This window comes from Carettochelys insculpta, chromosome 21 (assembly GCF_033958435.1).
Source record: "Carettochelys insculpta isolate YL-2023 chromosome 21, ASM3395843v1, whole genome shotgun sequence".
Taxonomy (NCBI): Eukaryota; Metazoa; Chordata; order Testudines; family Carettochelyidae; genus Carettochelys; species Carettochelys insculpta.
The window spans coordinates 14,038,748-14,058,753 of NC_134157.1; the positions used below are offsets into that span (position 1 = coordinate 14,038,748).

Genomic DNA, 20,006 nt, shown 5'->3' on the forward strand with positions numbered 1-20,006 from the left:
CAAGTGAAGCCGCTGCAGACCCTGGCAAGAACCTTGGGCCTAGGGAAGGTAACTGTTGTTGTCTTGGATTAAAAAACAAGCCCATTTCTGGTGCTTCCCTCAGCAGCCACAAGATGGAACCTGGAGCGAACGGATTCGAGAGCCGGGCTGCTCTGGCAAAGGAGGAGGGACCTGCCAGAGTCTCCAGAGGCTGTGAGAGAGAGAGAAGGGAGCTCAGTGTCCTCTGAGGCTGGCCATGGCACAGGTTTCTTGTCTGTGTGCTCTGGCCGTGCTGTCCCTGGGGCTGGGCCTCGCCTCAGGCGGCATGGATGCCTGCTATGACCCACAGGGCCGGGCACAGCGCTGCATGCCCAGCTTCGAGAACGCGGCCTTCGGCAGGGAGGTGTGGGTGACCAACACGTGCGGCTCCCCGCCTGAGGATTACTGCCTCCAGATGGGGGCCCGGGACACCACCAAGCTGTGCCACCGCTGTGATGCAGGAGACCCCTTGCTCCACCACAATGCCACCTACCTGACCGACTTCCACAGCCAAGAGGACAGCACCTGGTGGCAGAGCCAGTCCATGGCCTTTGGTATCCAGCACCCCAACTCTGTCAACCTCACCCTGCACCTGGGTAAGCGCAACCAGAACTGCCTCTCCTCTGGGAACCTTCTCTGAAGCTGGACAATTTCCAGAGTGGCAGGGCTACTGGGAAGAGATGGCCCTCGCAGTGAAGAGGGAAGCTGATTGGCCTGATTGTCTAGGATTAGCCCCTTGCCCTGGCAGAGAGACAGAGATTACACACATTCACAGATGAGGTTAAAAATATGAGCCAGACCTGGGAAAGGTAGGGTGGCCCCATAGTTGTGGCATTAGCCTATAGTTCAGGAGAACCAGGTTGAGTTCTTCACTCCATGGTTCCCCGCCTGACCTGCATCGTGGTAGGGGGCTGGTCAAGAGCCCGTGTTTCTGATTCTGTGACTTTGGCCAGGCAGTCAGAGGAGTGACCGCAGTTCACGCAGGCATGCCCCATGCTGGCTTTACGTTAGCTTACATGGACCAGCAATGCAAGTATGTATTCAGGGTCCCAAGAAGGTTTGTACAGCCTGGGTGCTGTTGTCTTCACTGCTACATTTAGCCCAGCAGCTGGCCTAAAGCAGGCACCCCTCGCAGTGCAGCGTGTGCCTCAACTCTCCACCTACCCAGGGGGGATAACTGCCCTGCCCTGCCTCTTGGGTGCTTTGAGCATCAATGCATTAGAGATAGTGAGTTCCTCAGATGCAGCGTAATCACTCCTTATCTGGTTCCCAGCTGGAGCTAGCAGGGCACTGGGATTTGATTATGGCAGCCAGGAGAGGGCAGGGGAAGATTCAGCCTTCGCAGGGCCCTGCTGACTGAATGGGCTAGTATGATACAGAAGGGGATCCGAGTCCCACCTTGGTCTCTGCCAGCTGCATTTGCCCAGCCTCAAAGAGCTGTGAAAGGAGATGAGCATCCCTTGAAGGCTTAACATCTTTATGAAAAGTAACTAGTGGAGTTACATCCAGCTCCTGTGCCTACTGTCATTATTGTGGGGAAACTGAGGCACGGGGATGTGAAACAGCTTGCCAAAGGCCACACAGTCAGTCAATGGCAGTGCAGAGCGCAGGTCTCCAAAAAATTTAACTCCCAGTCCAATGTGGTGGCAACAAGCCCCTCATTTTCCCACAGGGAAAAACTTGCTATTTTCCATACAGTTATATCTGGAATTCGGTGTGTGGCACAGGTGTGTGAAAACAGGTGAGGTTCTATACAGGCAGTAACCCTTCATACTCAAAGCAGTCACCAAGGGTTGAAGGTGTCCTATAGCTTCTTATTTAAAGCTGTGTATTACGGGCCTAGTCCACCAATGTGCTTCTTTAGTTTTACACCAGTGTGTATCTCTGACTTCAATGCAGCTCCAAGGCTGTAAAACTGAACTAACTGAATTGATTCCCGAGTTGTGTGTATTCACCTGTCCTAATGGAGCCACTCTGACGGCAGTAGAACTACACCAATTTCCCCCAGCTGAAAGTCTGACGCGTGTGTTAGGAGACTGTCCCACTTCTTCCAGCAGTTAAAATGCAGAGGCTCGAGCCTGCTATTGCAAATATAACACAAAAGGTTTCCTGGCTCTCTGTTATCCTAGCAATTGGCCAGCTCTGTAAATATTTTCTTTTGTATTCTGCCATCCACATTCTGAACAGAAGGGGTTACAGAGTCACTGTCTGAGCAAAGCAAATAATAAGTCAGAATAACTCTGTCATTGGTTTTTCTCAGTTTCTTCTAGGCTACGCTTGGGGGATGTGCATGGTGCTTTTCCCAGGGAGAGCAGTTGATGGCACCTTTTCTGCAAAGCCACGGGGGTGGAGGGCGGAAGGTTTGGGCCGTGGCCACTGATTCCTAAGGGAGCCGTGAGGGGCTAAGGGCGGAGGGAGACAGGAGTAGTTTGTTTCCAAGAGAGGTCACTTCTTTCCCAGCCTCCCACGAAGAGGCAGGCGGACATCTGTTCTGAATCGGGGGGAAGTCAGAACTAGGCTTCCTGCCTGGGATGAAAGGCGACACTGGAGGAGCCGAGAAGCGCTCATTCCGCATTCCAACACCTCCATAAAAAAACGTGTTTTGCCTCTACAGCTTCATATAGTGTAAGCCTAAAAGGGACCATTGTGATTCCCCTTAGTCTGATGTCCTGCATCGCACAGGGTTAAGACTTCCCAGAGTTAATTCCTCTTTGAACTAAAACAAATCTTTTTAAGAACAATATCCACTCTTGCTTTAAAAAAATTCTAGTGGTGGGACATCCGCCATATCCATTGTTAAGTTCCAGTGGTTCGCTGCCCTCACTATTAAAAACTTTCGCACTTACATCTGTTGTAAATGTGCCTAACTTCAATATCCACCCAATGGAGCTAGACGGAAGAGGCCTCCATTATCAACTGTCTCTTTCCCATATGCGTTTTAAATAGACTGTGATCAAGTCACCCTTTAGCCTCCTTGTTAGCTTAATAAATTGAACTCCTGGAGTCTTTCAATATAAGACATGTTTCCTGATCCCTTGATTGTTCTTCTGGTGGTTCTCTGAATTCTCTCCAAGATTTTTTTTTTTTTTTTTTTTTAAATCCTATCAACACCAGAACTTGACACTGACTTCCAGCAATGGCTACATCAGTACCACATAGAGGTAAAATAACCTCTCTACACCTGCTCAATCTCCCTTCAAATCCTTTGCTGAGTCATTGCAGCCCCAGGATAGAGTTCCCCACCATGCAAGAACAGCCTATGTTCTTTGCTCCTAAATGTGATGTTACCTTGGATGAAATTAAAAGGCATATTTGTGTGTACCCAAGGGATCTGCATTGCTCGGATCAGTGACTTGTCTGCTTCATTATCTACCGCTTCCCCAATCTTTAGCTGCCAACTTTATTAGAAATGATTTTTTCTTCTTGATAAAAATGTTAAATAGCATAGGACTAAGAACTGATTTCTCTGAGATCCCACTGGAAACATACTTGATTGTAAACAGGGAATTACTTTTTGTGACCTAGCAACCATTTTTGACTGGCTTATCCTGCTTACCCTTTTAACTGACACTACATTGATTTTTTGCTCTAATCCCCTGGAACAGTATTCCCGAATGTTCCAAGACTTATTGAAAATAAACATTAATGGGTCAGAGTGCTTCTTGGCCAGCTCTTTTAAAACTCATTGGTTCAAGTTGTCTGGACCTGTTTATTTAAAGATGTCTAGCTTTAGTAACTGTATAACACCCTCTTTATAATCTAAGAAATATCTCTTTTTGCCTAAGAGGGAGAAGGAGGAGCCATTTTGACTCCTAAGTATGGATGCTCGTGTAGCAACTACTCATGTCATGGAGGATTAATACATAGCTTCTCCATCCTAGGGCACTGCTAACAGTGTAGGAGGATATGACATTAATATATTAAAATAATATTCTGCCCATCCATAGTCCTTTTCATCCAGAGACTTCAAAGCATTTTACCAGTCCAGCCCAGAGGATATTTGTCATTTTACAGATAGGTAAACTGAGGCCCAAAGAGTAAGCAACAGAGGTGGGAATAGAACCAGCAGTCCTGTCTCTCTCACTCCTCTCCTACCCACCAGATTGAGCAGTGCTCATTTGCTTCCTCTGCGCACACAGGTTTACTGTGTAACAATTCTTTTATCCTTCCCTCTGCCCCATCAGGCTACTAAAGGAAAATCCTTATGTGCCAGAACATGTGTTGGTGCTACTACTGTCTGAAGTCAAAAGAGTTATCACAGATTTTCACAAGAGTAACGGCAGCTCAGTTTGATCCATTAACTGTATGCTAGTGTTTTGGACCAAGGGTAACTCCAAAATCATCTCTGATTTGCTGTCTTCTATTAATCTCATAGCCCATAGATTGAACAGAGGTTCCCCAATCCCCTGCTGTCTCCTACTTTGCTGGGATCCAAGCCGACTGTGTGACGTTTATTCCATGTCTGTTTGTTGACACAGTGCAAAGACCAACATTCTGCCCAGAAGAAATTGTTTTGTACTCTGACTTCTGTAGCCCTTGCCTGTTTTGGTAGACTCCCCCAAGGAATTTCCTGTCTGGGAACAAACCCACCCAGGGTGTCTGGAATTACAGCCCAAACACCTTCAGGCATCCTTCGTGGGACCCAGGGTGTGGGGTCTTTCCCAAGACAGCCAGAATATGGGCGGCATCACGCTAAGCTTCACCAGTGCTGCCCCTCCAATGTGATTGTGCCAGGATAGACTGACTTAAATCAGAGCAGTTTTAAACAGCCAATCTTAATCACCATTTAAAGAGCATGGAGGAAACCTGGATTTAAATCATTTACTGTAAATCTTGATTTGCACTTGTAGTTTGTCTTTCCCCTTAAGAAGATTTGAGTCTGGTTGTTTGGTAACCACTGAATCATACTGATATACAGGACAAGCTGTATTTGGCACCACTGGGGAAATGGGGCTCTGGATAATCAAAAGTGCTGGATATAGGAGCAGGGCCACTGGCCCCCCTCCACTTGCTCTCCTGTCACTGCTGCTGGCCAGACAGCTGGCTCTGCGGTCATCAGCCCCGGTGCTGGCCAGATACTGGTCCCCGCCCTGTGGCTGCCAGCAGACAGCTGGCCCCATGGCCCCAGCCAGTCCCTAGCCCCACTGGTGCTGACCACAGTTAGCCCCATAGACCTAGCTGGACAGCTGGCCCTGCAGCTCCAGTTGGCACTAGTCGCAGGCCCCATGGTCCTGGCCAGGCAGCTGGCCCAGCTGCCATTGGCACCAGCTGGACAGCTGGTCCCGTGGCCCAGGCCACCACTGGGCAACCAGCTGTCCTGGTCCCATGGTAACCATCCCCTGTCTGCAGAGCAGGTGCCAGTTAAATGAGCTTGCCAGTTGTCCAAATTCTGGATAACCCAGCTTTTACTGTACAACTAAAGATCGATCTTAGCCTAAATTTGGTGCTGCTTGTTGTTTACCAGGCTGATACACTACATCATTATACCTATATATTTAAGCAGTTATAAAGCTTAACGTATTCAAAGTTGTAATGTTTATTTTGTTAGAAATGGTGGCTGCTGCATTTCTTAATTTTTAAAAACTAGATAAATTAAACCTTAAATGGACTGGCTACATAAGAAATTAATCAAAAAATCTTTTGCAGTTAAATCTGAATGACTTGTTAAACAGAGGAAGCGTTAGCTGGAGCTGATGAATTAACCTGCTTCTTTCTGATCACTGTGTCCTTCAAGATTCTGGAGCTAGTAGATCTCATCCACCTCATGCCTCACTTTCATTCTTAAGTTTGGAGAGGAAAACAATTTTTGCTAATGTTTTAACTCCCCCCTCAGTTTCTTGGCTTTTTGAACTGGTCACTAGCTGAACAAGCTAAAGTGAAAGGAAGAAAATATTCTCTCTGAATCTGCAGGTGAGGCTATTGCTGTCAGATGCTGGTTTTGCACTTAAACTGGTTCCAGAGGCTGAGCCAGTGACTTCTATCAGCTCAGTGGTTTGATTTTTGCCTAGGGCATGGTTAGCAAACATGAACTGCCTCAATTTTTAAAGTGTAATATATATGAGTTTAATAGATCATAGGTTTACCCCATAGCATAGGTTGGTCTAATTTCAAATTTAATTGTAAATAGGTTGTTTTTCAAAATAAAGCTGTATTTAAATTAAAATCTGATTTTATTTTTTTCATCTTAAATCCACATTGTCCTCAGTCTGGACGTGGAAAGACCCAATACTTGAGGTGAGAAGACTAGAGCCTTCACCCCTGGTCAATCCTGAGCTTCTGCAGAGAATGCCAGTTATAGCTAGTTGTCACGATGGTTTGTGTCCTGCCTCTTTGGGAACGACACCTGAGACCCACCTAGCCAAAGTAACTTTTGCAAAAGACATTAGAAATGAATTCTTTCTCGCTGGTGAAATGCAGATACACCTGCAGGTGCGATGAATTGGAAGCAGGTCAGTGAGCACAGAACCCAGGCATGGATGAAGTCTTCACTAGGCTCAATTTAGAAAGTTCTCAGAGGGTGGAAGGCAACCAGAGAGGAACGGAGCACCTTGGGACAGCCAGAGAAAAGGAAGTATGAGTACATCAGGTACGATGGGCCTGATCTTGAGCTTTGTCTGCTCCCACTGAACTCAGTAGGTGGTCAGCGTTTAGTACGTTGCAGGAATCGCCCTGTGCTGAACTTGAGTAAGAGGTTGCCTCCAAGAGGGAACTGTTGCTCTCAACTTCCCCTAACACTTGCTGTCTCCTTTCAGGGTTATCAGCAAATCTATCCTGAGAACAGAATGGCAAAACAGGAGTCAGGTTTAAAACAAAAAAGCTGTCAAGTAGCCCTTTAAAGACTAACAGAATAATTTATTAGGTGATGTGCTTTCGTGGGACAGACCCACTTCATAGCTGCAGCCCTACCAGAACAGACCCACTATATAAAGCACAGGGGTCCAAAAATTGCTATCAAGGTTGACAAATCAGAAAAATTGTAATCATTGTTGGCAAATGAGATAGAAGAGCAAGAGAGGGGGGCAAGGGGTGGGGAAGTAAGTGTTAGGTCAAACATCAAAGTGTGTGGAAGAGTCGTCATAATGGGTCAGGTAATTGCTGTCCCTGTTCAAACCACACTTTAGTGTGTTGGGTTTGAATATGAATGTTAGTTCTGAATGTTCTCTCCATACACAGTGTTGTATGACAAGGAGAGAGAATCGGGGCACTGCCGTATGCCTCTGACCCATGGCCCATTCCACCCCTTGCAGCCCAGCAGCAGCCAGAGTTATCACCACTCCCCAACAGCATTCTTACAAAGTCACAGCCCATAGCTGACATAATTCATGTGGGCCCAATTAAATGCTCTTTTTTTGCTTAGTCCTCAAATAACCTGTCAAACATTCTGGACTCATTATCTTTTCCAGCCAAGCCAAAATCTTGTAGGGAATTGTTTTGTCCTATCAGTAGTAGCAGAACTGTAGAGGAACCAGTTCTCGGAGTTGGCCCCAACCCTTACTCTCTGGCAATTAAGCAGTTTGATGTTTGTATTATTTTTCTCTGTTTTCAGCAAGACATTGTTGAGGAGATTTGTTTCTCCCCAGGGACTTGACCCCCTCCATTCATCCATGCTGCAGTGTGAGCCTTCCCCACATCTGTAAGCAGGAGGTACCAACCTTCATTGGAAGGGCCAATACGAGAGTTGAGTCTTCATGGTTCACTGCGTCCCTCAGCTCCTTTTCTAACACTGCCCTGGAGGAGGCCAGTCACTGACATCAGGGCTGCTTCTCTTTTCCCTTACTCTGGTTTTACAGCAGTCTGGTTCCACCGGATCCGCTCTTTGACTGCTGCAAATCAGCATATCTCTGTTGACTTCACCGAGGGCCTGGCTCATTCCCTTCAAAGAAGTTCTTCCCAATTCATACGGGTGTAATTGAGCTCAGAATCAAGCCTTTTTGTGATTGTTTGGGATGCTTATCAACTGGAATGTGGCTTGGGACCCAGCAAACCCATTTTGCAGAGATCACAGAGCAGCCATTGGTTGGCAAGGACCTCAAGGTTGGCTGGATTTCAGCTGGCACCTGAGAAGTTGAGTGTCTGGGTCCCAGCTCTGATCCCTTGACTTGGATAGGTTGGCTGCTTTTTAATGTCCAGCATCCTCCTCCTCATCACTGGTATAGACCAGCACTGGAAGAGGAGCTGCAGATCTGTCTTTCTGAGCTGCCATGTCTGTGTCGAGAGAATAAAAGTGCTGCTTTAAATAGCAAAAAGATTTCAGGGATACAGAGCAGGCTGGGTTACTGAGCTGGTGCTGTCCAGGGAATCAAAGAATCATAGAACACGAGAACCAGAAGGGACCTTGGGAGACCATTGAGTCCAGTCCCCTGCCCACCTAGCAGGACCAAGCCACCATCTAAATCATCCCTGACCCATTTGTCTAACCTGCTCTTAAATATCTCCATTGATGGAGATTCCACGGCCTCCCCAGGCAATTTATTCCATCTTGGAAAGCCAAGATATGAGTAGAATCTGTGTGAGCTAGAATTTTCTGCCTGGTGTTGATATGGGGCTTGTCCAGGAGACAGAGCATTTGCTCATCCCTGCACCATCAACTGAGGCTAGACCTGCTCCAGGTAGCTTCTCTGCAAAACATTTGCTTTTGTAGCATTTAAAATGTGGGTATGAATTTCGTGTTACAGGCTGAACCTCTCTTGTCTGGCACCCTCAGGACCTGACTGGCACTGAATGAGAGAATTTGCCAGACTTGGGAGGTTGATTATGGTCTAGCATGTCACCAAAACTTCTACTGCTTACTGGGCTCTCAGAAAACCAAAAAAAAGAGTAGTCCTGAGCACCCTAAAGACTAACAGTATAATTTAATTTATGATGTTTTTGTGGGACAGACCCACTTCTTCAGATCTGGAGAATCCTGTTACCTGAGATGAAGAGACTTTAAAAGAAAGATAGAAAAAAATGAAATAAGAACTGACAAATCAGCTAGATAGGACAAAAGGAAGAGGGGTGGGAAAAGGGGAAGAAAAACCATTTCTACTAGTGTCTATTGAGTTAAGTGGGCTGTCTGGGGTCAATGCAGCTTTGTGAAGATACTTTCTCGCATAGATACCTCTCAGAAGACATTAAGGGGTAAATTACAGCTAAATAGCAGCACAGAACACTGAGAGCCAGGCCTGGTGGCTGAAAACAAACTTTATGGAACTACGGGAACCTTGGCCACACCCATGATAAGTGGTCATTTTGGCTAACTGAAATCACGCCAGATTCAGCTGTTGCCAGATGAGAGAGTTTCAGATTAGAGAGGTCCACCCAACAGTAAGAAGAGTGTCAGAATGACAGTCCTAAAGTCTTCTGTGTAGCTACAGAACACATACAGCACCGGCCTGGACATCAGGACTCCTGGGTTTTATCTTAGATTGCTTCCGTAATTCCTTTCCCTTAGAAAATCACTTCACTGGCACGCCTGAGCCTCAGTTTCTCCAGCTGTTTCACCAATTTACACCTCCTCAATTAGAAGCATGTGTCTGTCACAGGTTCCTCATGTCACAGTATATATGGTGTTAGCACAGGCAATATGTCCATTACCCTGTGGCAAGAATGACCTACATCAGCAGATTTTTTTTTTTGACAAGCTCCTGAAATTGGTGGTACCCAATGAGAGAAAGAGACAGGTATAGGAGGAGCTCTCTGCACCTAACTACATTGCCTTCTCTCCTGCTTCTTCAGGGAAGTCCTATGAGATCACTTATGTGCGGCTGAAGTTTCACACGAGCCGTCCAGAGAGCTTTGCTATTTACAAACGCAGCCGTGCTGATGGGCCCTGGATCCCGTACCAGTACTACAGCGCCTCCTGTGGGAAGACCTACAGAAAGCAAGAGCGGCAGTACCTGCGGTCTGGAGAGGATGAGCAGGTGGCCTTCTGCACAGAGGAGTTCAGTGACATCTCCCCACTTAGCGGCGGGAACGTGGCCTTCTCCACCCTGGAGGGCAGGCCCAGCGCCTACAGCTTTGACAAGAGCCCTGTGCTGCAGGTACTGGTGGCTTGGGGCTGGAGGCGGCTGCATGTGGCCAGCAGACCAGGTGGCTCAGGGGAGTTGGTCTTGGGAGCTGTGCTTGGAGCTACGTAACTCTGTTATTGCTCAAGTATCATGGGGGGAGGGCGCATTAGAAAAGTGTGAAGAGTGGAGTCGCTCTATTCTGTGTGATCAGGGTGTGTGTGTGTGTGTGTGTGTGTGTGTGACTAGATTTTTCTATACATAGTTATATAAAATAAATATATATAATATGTGGCTCTTTCCACTCTACCCATAGCTATCTTAGTCTGTAACTGGTTGGCCACCCCTGCCCTAGTGGGATAGATCATGCTAGGCCAGCCTTAGTCCAGTCCTTCCAGACTGCCTGGCTCACCCCCTTCCCAAACACCCCGGGAGGTCTGTGCTGGAACTGAAATTGTAATTCCCAGCTTGAGTAGAGAGACCTGCTCCGGCTGTGCCTGAAGGCCTGCACTAAACAGAACGACATGGCTGTGGTGGCAGGACGGGCTAGCTGTTCGAGAGCCTAGGGACGTACTGCGATGACGAGCCCTTCGTCGCCCTGGCTACGTGTCTGACTGAGCTGGAGTGGGTGCGTCTGCTTGACTGGAAGTTACACGTTCCAGTGTAGGCACAGCCTTGGATGCAAAGCATTTAGTCTTTGTTCAGCTTCGTGTAGTCTAAGGGTCTCCCCCATATTTCTACCGTTACGGGCGATTAAGGGGTCATCCCCACTATGCTCTCAAAGAGACTCTCAGGCTTTACTGGAGAGAGGATACTGTGACAAGGTCAGGCCAGAGGCAGCTCTAAAAGCAGAAACAGCCCTAGCAAATCAGGTCTCAGCACAGGTGAAGTGGGAGCAGCCGGGGAGAGGCTGCAAGAAATCAGTTAAGGGCCAGATGATCCCACTCAGGGCTTCCACGGGCCTTTCCCCCCACCTCCCCTGCCACCCCATGCACACAGCTCAGAAAAGCGGCTGCAGGGCCCCGTTCATCTTTGAGCAGTTGTGGGCCTGGGGGGAGAGCCCAGAGGGTTCACATGCTGCCCCATCCCATTGGCTGCTTTCTGGCCAATGGGAGCTGCCTGTTTTGAAGCACAAGCAGTGCGGGAAGCATCGCTCTCCCCACCCCTCATGCTCACGGCTACTCGCAGTGGTACGCAGCCCCTGCGGTGACCAGGCGGGCAGAGATCCTGCCTGAGAAACCTGCTGGACTGCTGGCCAGGAGTGGCCCAGGTCAGTGTCCCGGCCAGAGGCTGTCCCTGGTACCCCAACCCCTTCCTCCCCGCAACCTTCTGCCCTCCTCCTGCATCCCTACCCCATGTAACCTAAACCTTCTGCCCCTCCTCCCAGACCCTACACCCTAGTCCCCTTCCCTCAGTCACATCCCAAACCCCTGTACCCAGCCCCTGGCCTTGGTCACAACCCCCTCCTTCACCCAACATCCCTCCCAGACCCCACACCCCCTCCTACACCTCACCCCTTACCCCCAGCTCCCCTCTGCACCCAGCCCCCACCCCACACCCTGCACCTCCTCCATTAATATATGAAGAGTGCCGCCCTGACCGCTTTCCAAATTCTTGGAGTGCCGGCCACCCGCCTCCCCCCTGGATCAGAAACAACCGAGCTCTGCACTATAAACTGGCTGCAGAATGTCCCTTGAATCTCCGGTCGGTTCTCTCCTGGGTTGGCTGCAAAAGGGTTTCGCTAACATTCCTGTTCCAGTCTCTGGCTTTGTAGTCTCTGTCCTTGTGGCAGCTCCCTCAGAGAATCGCCTGACTGGATCCCGTGGAGAGATGATCTTTCACAAATGTCAGATATTCTGCTACATCTCTCTGCAGAGGACTCTGACCAAGGGGCTGTAGGGAGAAGCAAAGCCAAAAATGGTTATTTTCAGCATCACCCCACTGCTAGTGTCTGCGGCCCTCCTGCCTTGGGAGGACACAGCACAAGGTGATGGGATCAAGTTCATGTTCATTTTTCCATTCGTGCTCCTTAAACCAGTCAAAAACCAGCCTATACCGGCTATGATCTTGGGCCAAAATCCCAGGTCCAAACACACTTGCATTTGGCAAACGTTTGGATCCTATTTGTCTCTAATGTAGCCATCGTTCCTCAGGTCTCCTGCCACTGTGGTATCTGAGCTCCTTCTGTCTCAATGGATCAAAGCAGACTTAAACCCAGACTTCCCAAAACATTGGTTATTTGGAAACTGGGATCCAGCGTCAGGCATCAGTGGTCCCCCTCTGCTGCCAGCCCAACTGGGAGAACATTTCAGGGCCCCTCTCTGCATGGGAGGACCTGGTGCTGATGGAGACAGTCGTTCATGCCGTACCTGGACTGTGTCTTCTCAGACAGCCCCATGCCAAAGTACTACGAGGGTTTGATGAATTAAGGGGAAGATGTAGGACTATGTACCGTGTGGTTTCCCACAATAGCGTGGTAGTTCTGCTGCATTCTGCGCTCTCTTGTAAAGGGGCTGTGGACCAGCGCTCCCTGGAAGCTGAGCACTTGGGCAGCCTCCCAGGAGAGATTCAGATGCTGCCCAGCTGATTAGCAGAGCGCCCACAGCCAGCAGCATATGCTTCTATTGGCGGTGCACATCCGCACATGCATCTGTGCACCTAACAAAATTTATTCTGTACGTCAATGAAAACAATTAGAGGGAACAATGATGTTGACCCCCCGCCCCCACCTTGCCCCGTGGTGGTGTCTTTGCTTGGGTCACCAACATCCCTCTTGTGGCCTGAACTCCTCAGGAGTGGGTGACCACCACTGCCCTGCTTATCTCCTTGAACCGGCTTAACACATTTGGGGACGACATCTTCAAGGATCCCAAGGTGCTGCAGTCCTACTACTATGCCATCTCTGACTTCTCAGTCGGCGGCAGGTAAGCGGGGGGACAGGGAGGAGAAGTGGAGGTAGAAGGAAGGATGTTCTTGTGGTTAAGACCTTGGAGGGGGAGTTGGGACTCCAGGATTCTGCCTCCAGCTCTGACACTCACTGTGTGATTAGGCCAAGCTGGTTAATCTTCCTGTTCCTCAGTTTCCCCATTTCTAAAACAGAGATGATGGTACAGGTTCAGCCTCCCTGGTCTGGCACCCTTGCCACCTGAGCAGTCCTAGACCAGGGGTTTTGCCAGACTGGGGTGGTCAGTTCTGTCCTGCTGCTGGTCTTCGGCCCCTACGCTCCTAGGCTCCACTCCCCACTGTCACTTGCAGCTTCTGGACTCCCTCCCCAGCTGCAGCTTCCCCAAGCTGGGGTTTCCCAGTGCTGCGACTTCCCACCTGGCGCCGGTAATGAGACACTGCAAGCTGCTGCTCCCCAGCTGGGGGCTTTGTGCACAGCCCCGGTTGCTGCTTCCCTAGGCTACAGCTTCCCACCTGGCCCCTGCTCCGAGCTGTCGTGAGGCTAGGCTGCCAGCCTACCACCTTGGGTTCCCTGGCTGCTGTTGGCTCCATCCTTGCCACCAGGCCAATTGTGACTGCCCTGCCCTGAGCTCCTGCCACTGGTTTGGCTGGCTCCTCCTCCTCCTCCCAGCCCCGGGACTCTCTGGTCCTGCAGATCCATGGTCCTACCCACCGATGTTGCCGGACAAGAGTGTCAGATTTCAAAGTTTCAACCTGTGGAGGAAGGATGTGGGTTTAAAGCCACTCGAGATCCTCCAAGGAGAGGCACTTTCCCTGCAGCTCTTCCTGTTGAAGCAGCACAATCCCTATTTGGCCCATGGGGGTTATCGTATGTCACAATCTAAACAGGAGTCGACAGTGTAACTGTTTTTAAAAAGTGAACATCATTCTGAGCTGTATTAGCAGGAGTCTATTAAGCATGACACAAGCTATAATTATTCCACTCTATTCCGCACTGATAAGCCCTCGTCTGGACTATTGTGTCCACTTATGGGCAGTTCGCTTCAAGAAAGATGTAGACAAATTGTAGGAGGTTCAGAGGAGAGCAGCCGACAGGATTAAAAGTTCTAAAAAACATGACCAATAGGGAAGATTGAAAAGAAAATTCAGTTTGTTTAGTTTGGAGAAGAGAAGAATGAGGAGGCACAAAAGCCTTCAGGCAAGTAAAGAGGAGAGTAATAAATTGTTTTTCTTATCTGCTGAGAACTGGACAAGAAGTAACGCGCTGAAATTGCAGCAAGGGCGATGAAGGAAATCTTCCTGTCAGGGTAGATAAGCACTGGAACGTATTACCTGGGAGGTCATGAAATCTCCAGGGCCCTCGGGTTTTTTTTATTTTAAGAGCAAGTTAGATAAATGCCACCCAGGCCTGCTCTAAAAATAATATTTAGTCCTGCCTCTGCCAGGGACTGAACTAGCTGAGCTACCCAGGTCCTTTCCAAGCCTATGTTTCTAGGATTATATTTGCCATCAGTCCCTCCAAAAAGCGCCCCAGACCCATGTACTTCAATGGAGTTAGAAAGCCTGTTACTTGTTCTCTTCCCAAAGCTCCCCCGTCTCAGCTTCCCGGTGCTGGGGCAGCATGAATGTTCTTGTTATCAGGTGAGAGAGGAACTTCAGGCTGCAGCAGGCAGGGAAATGGCTCTGCAGTAGACAGGACCTGGCTGAGGAGCAGGTTGTGGAAGACTGCTCATGTGTGGGACCGGCTTTGTCCTGCTTGCGTATGGCACCCGGTTTGTATTCAACACGGACAGCATTTACACAGGCCAAGCAGTTGGATCAGGGCGCTGCAGGTTGACAGTCAGGATCTGAAAACTATGGAGAGAAATGAACTTGGGCACTTGCGCTCCGTGCTTTGCCGAGCGAGCGCCAAACCAAGCCCTGCTGGGGGGATTGGCAAACCAGCCGAAACACACAACTCACCCAAACACAGCGTCTGGGCTAGCTGAGCCCTCCAGCTCCTGCCTGCCCTGGCGCGAGGCCCGCTGCCTCCCTGCAAAGCGCACGGAGCTTGTGATGGTGGGACATGGTGGCCTGTGTCTGCAGTCCAGGCAGGCAGTGAGGTCTGGGGGAGGGGGTGAGGCTACGCTGGCTAACACCAGGGAAGGAGGCTGGTCTGTGAGAGAAGCGCGCTCCGGCTGTTAGCCAGTGACCCAGCCCTCCACTCCCCCAGGTGGGAGAACCCCAATTTGCCCTCTTCTCGCCCCTTTTTCTTCATCAGCCTCCTGCCCTCTGCTGCTTCCCAGCTACCCCTCGGACCCAAGCTGGGGCCAGCCTCCCCAGGCAGTCAGTCTGCGTGTTTGGGGGTGACGAGGGGGACTGGTACAGGGCTCTGCAGGGCAGAGCAGCCAGTGGCCAAGGTCAGACGAGTGGGGCGGCTGCACGCCCATGGGTCTGAGGAGCAGGCCCAGGATTAAGAATCAGGCTGAACGGGTTAAACTCTGGCTGGTTCAACCCCCAGCACCCTCAGCTGAGTGAGCCTAAGGCCGGGCAACAAGTGCTTCCCTGTGCTGGCTGTGGGCCCTGGTGCTCGGGCCTTGGGTGGCAGCGTTTGACGGGAAGGAGAGGCTGGGGTAGACCAGCTGTCAGGACCCAGTTTAGCTGTAATGTGCTACTGCCGGCCCAGGTTTGCCCTTCTGGCTCGGGGCGGAGTGCTGGGACAAACCAGGCGAGGCCAGAGGTACTTGTGAGGCAGTGTACTGGTCTGACCACTCCCCCGGAGCAGAGCGTCTCACCCCATCAATGCTCTCCCCCTGCCAGTATCGCCCGGCTCCCCTCTGAGCCCCCAGTCACCATGTGTTGCCCAGTGAGAGCTCCTCCCCAGGGCTGGGAGAAGGAGGCCAGGGCCGTGCTAGGAGCACCCGGTGACTTTATCGGACACTCCGGTCCCCAACAGCTGGAGCTTGTTAGCATCCGATCAGGGCACCCTCCGTCTGAATGACCTCATGGCTGGGGCGGTGGGGAGCACCTGGGGGGCCAGTGGCCTTGAAACAGGCCCAGTCTGCGCTGCTTTCCCTTCTCCTCCTGTCTGGCTGGCGTCTCTTCGGTCCGTGGTCTGTGCTCGCCGGAGGGCCTGAAACCGGACCAGCGGCCGCCCCCGCCCGGCACGCCCCGTGCCCTTCCCAGATGGACACCACCGTGCACTTGACCTGCTGGCTTAGGCAGCCCTGTGCTCACAAGGGTAGACCCAGGCCCTTGTACGCTGTAGGTAGCTGCCCTGGCAGAGCCATGGAGAGCAGAGTTAAGCTTGGCAAAGTCGGCTGTATCTGTGTGTCCCTGAACTAAGTCCACTCAACAAGGCCTGAAAGGAGAACAAATTCCAGAGCCTTAATGGCTGGAGCCAGGGACCCTCGGCTCTCCCCACCCAGCGCCCTCACCCCCAGTGCTTTCCTGGCACCCGGACCTTGTTCTCTCCTCTTCCTATTAGCCCTTTCCACACTGGTCACGCTGGGCTGCCTGGCTCCCTTCGGCTACGTCTACACGTGAAGCCTACATCGAAGTAGGTTATTTCGATGTAGCGACATCGAAATAGGCTATTTCGATGAATAACGTCTACACGTCCTCCAGGGCTGGCAACGTCGACGTTCAACATCGACGTTGCACAGCACCACATCGAAATAGGCGCTGCGAGGGAACGTCTACGCGCCAAAGTAGCACACACCGAAATAAGGGTGCCAGGCACAGCTGCAGACAGGGTCACAGGGCGGACTCAACAGCAAGCCGCTCCCTTAAAGGGCCCCTCCAAGACACAGTTGCACTAAACAACACAAGATCCACAGAGCCGACAACTGGTTGCAGACCCTGTGCATGCAGCATGGATCCCTAGCTGCGGCAGCAGCAGCCAGAAGCCCTGGGCTAAAGGCTGCTGCACACGGTGACCATAGAGCCCCGCAGGGGCTGGAGAGAGAGAGAGCGTGTCTCAACCCCTCAGCTGATGGCCACCATGGCGGACCCCGGTATTTTGATGTTGCGGGACGCGGATCGTCTACACGTGCCCTACTTTGACGTTCATCTTCGAAGTAGGGCGCTATTCCCATCCCCTCATGGGGTTAGCGGCTTCGACGTCTCGCCGCCTAACGTCGATGTTAACGTCGAAATAGCGCCCAACACATGTAGCCGTGACGGGCGCTATTTTGAAGTTAGTGCCGCTACTTCGAAGTAGCGTGCACATGTAGACACGGCTTTCGTGTCCCCCTGACCCCTCCCCTTGATCCTGTGCCCTGGCAATGTTCTGCCTCCAGGTCACGCCCCTGTTGGGCTGGATTTTTCTCCAAGGGTGTTGTCTCAGCCCAGTGGCACTCGGGAGCCATGGCCGGGAGTTGGCTGAAGGGTCTGGGGGCAGTGGTGGCTTTTCGGCCGACGCTGTACGCTGGCAAACCAGGGTACTCGAGAGCTGCCTGGGGCCCAGGGCCACGGGTTAGTCAGTCTAGGGTCGCTGAAATGAGACCACCCACAACCTGGACTGAATCCTGGACCCCCTCACTGTGGACTCCCTGAAGGCCAGGGGTGCTAGGCCTGCTTATGCAGGGAATGGCACAATGGTCCCTCAAATTAACGCTCCCCAGGCTCAGCCAAACCCTGGCAGCGACAGCCCCTTGGCTCTCTTGCAGGTGTAAGTGCAACGGCCATGCCAGTCAGTGTGCCCCCAATGAAGCGGGTCATCTGGTCTGTCTCTGCCAACACAACACCACTGGGGTGGACTGCGAGCAGTGCCGGGCTTTCTACCAGGACCGGCCATGGGCGCGAGGTACTGCTGAGTCTGCCAACGAGTGTCTCCGTAAGTATCAGGGCCCTGCAGGGTGCAGACAGGGTGCAGGGTGGGCTTACTCCTCACTCAGGAGGCTGACTCAGCCCTGCAGCAAATCATTTCCTCTCAGCATGCAGGAAGTCCTGGCCCTGTAGGTTGCCAGTTCAAATCCAGCCCTGGTGGGCAGTGACTAACAGCTGCTAACATCTGACATGGGGAAGTCAACCCAGGGTCTGATTTCTGACCCAGGGCAGTGGTATCTCCTGCACCCTGGCACAGGAAGAGAATACTGCTCCAGCCACTGCAAAAAGAGATGCCTGTGCAGGGGGGTCACCCCTCTGTTACATCAGCCCTTCTCTGAGGGCATATGTCTGTGTTGTGTTTTCCATCCACTAGAAAGGTCATGGAGCAGGAGTCTGTTCTCTTGTACATAGCACTGCCCTGAGCCCCTAGCAAATAAGGAGGTTGACTTAGAAGCAAGAGCTCTGCGTGCAGTCAGAGCCCATCCCGTGGGCGATTGTCAGATAGACACAAGGACGATTGTCAGTGCCTTTAGCTGCCAGGAGAAGCAGAGAGTGGGGACGGGAATCTGAGGACTAACACAGCAGCATATCACCTTTCATGAGGAATCCACAGCTGGCCCCCTGAAGCAGGAAGGGAGCTGTATTTCCATTGCAGGCTCTTTGGACAGGGCCTGTCTCTGTTTTGTGCTTAGCCAGGCTACAACCAATACATAATTATGCGATAGTGGCCCATCGGGCTGCCATTATCCGTTCACTCTGGGAGAACTGGGCGGGAACCAGTGTTCCCTCTAATTTTTTCCATCCGTGTTCAGAATAAATTTTGTTATGTGCGCCAAGGCATGTGCAGCTGTGCACCACCAGTAGAAACTTGTGCTGCTGGCTGTGGGCTGTTCTGGGCACTCTGCCAATCATCTGAGCAGCATTTGAATCTCTCCTGGGCTTAGTCCCTCCCCATACCTCTCTGTCTCCGTACCTGCTTTGGCCCTATGATGCTCGCTCTCTCCTCTCCTTTTCCCCTTCTCCCTGCACAGCATGCAACTGTAGTGGCCGATCCGTGGAGTGTTTCTATGACCGGGAGCTGTATCGGAGCACAGGGCACGGCGGCCATTGCCTGAACTGCCAGGATAACACCGCCGGGCCGCACTGCGAGCGCTGCCAGCAGAACTACTACCGGTGGGATGGGCAGACCGCATGTCAGCCTTGCAACTGCAACACAGCAGGTACGTGGTGGATGCCAGTGCAGCCAGGGGAAGGAAAGATGGTGGCACAAGTGGAGATGATGGCAAGTCCAGCTTGTCCGACCTCCACCTGGCAAAGCCATGACCTCAGCCTGTGTGTCAGGGCAGGTCTGTCCGAGAGAGTTACAGCAATGTTGGTGAGGGGCGTGACTTCCCCCCTCCCACTGGCACCGTTGGGTCGACAAAAGCCCCAGTGTAGACCCAACAGACCTCATCTTGCTCAGGGAATGGGTAGTAGCTGCACCCATCAATGCTTGTTTTTGCCAGTACAAGAGCAGCTGTGCTGTATAGATACACCAGCCAAATTTTCTAGCATAGACCAGGCCCCACACCGTCTCCAGGGAGCTAGATGGGTAAATCCTCTTCACTGGAGCTGGGGGGACAGAAGTGTGGGCACAGTCAGTTGGGGGGAAGGGACAAAGCTGAATCCCCAGGCTCAGTGGTTGAAACGCCTTCATCTTAAATGTTCAATCACGTCCCGTCCTGGGCAACATCTCCCTGCCCTGCTCTCCCCATCAGTCCCCCCACCCCGTTTCTCCGTGACTTGCTGTCTTTGCCAGCTGTTGCAGCATCCTCTTCCCTCAGCCCAGGACTCCCTCCCGACCCACCTTCCCTGGGTTCTGTGCTCCTGGCGGAGTCTTGGCTCCTCTTTGCGGTGGGGCAAAGGAGGGGCTGTCGCCCTCTCTTGTCAGCCTCGTTTCTCTTCTCCCCCCCTTCCCCACATTGTCGGTCAGCTCCCGTCACCCCCGTCACAGGCGGTGGGTCTCACCTTCACGCCCACACAGCCATTCTCTGTGTCTCTGCCCGCTCCTCCCTCACTGCTTCCTCCTGCTTCGGATCCTCGCAGGCTCCCTGCAGCTCCAGTGCGACAGCTCTGGGGCCTGCGAGTGCAAGGCCGGCGTGACGGGCTGGAAGTGTGAGCGCTGCCAGGCTGGGTTCCACTCCCTGAGCGCCGGGGGCTGCAGGTGAGGGAGCAGATGCCTTGAGCAGAGCCTGACCCTTCTCTGCTTCCCACCCTGGAGCGCTGCCTTGCCCCTGACCTGAGTGTCTC

General features: G+C 51.7%; 1 protein-coding gene across 1 annotated transcript in view; it reads left to right on the top strand.

Moving 5' to 3' along the window:
• The first annotated feature begins 235 nt into the window (after positions 1-235).
• The window catches only part of LAMC3 (laminin subunit gamma 3), a 48,831-nt gene continuing 29,060 nt past the window's right edge, over positions 236-20,006 (top strand). Inside the window, exons 1-6 of the mRNA XM_075015095.1 lie at positions 236-614; positions 9,736-10,040; positions 12,798-12,928; positions 17,558-17,724; positions 18,749-18,937; positions 19,803-19,920. Of these exons, the coding sequence (XP_074871196.1) occupies positions 236-614; positions 9,736-10,040; positions 12,798-12,928; positions 17,558-17,724; positions 18,749-18,937; positions 19,803-19,920 (1,289 nt within the window). The remainder of the gene's footprint in view (positions 615-9,735; positions 10,041-12,797; positions 12,929-17,557; positions 17,725-18,748; positions 18,938-19,802; positions 19,921-20,006) is intronic.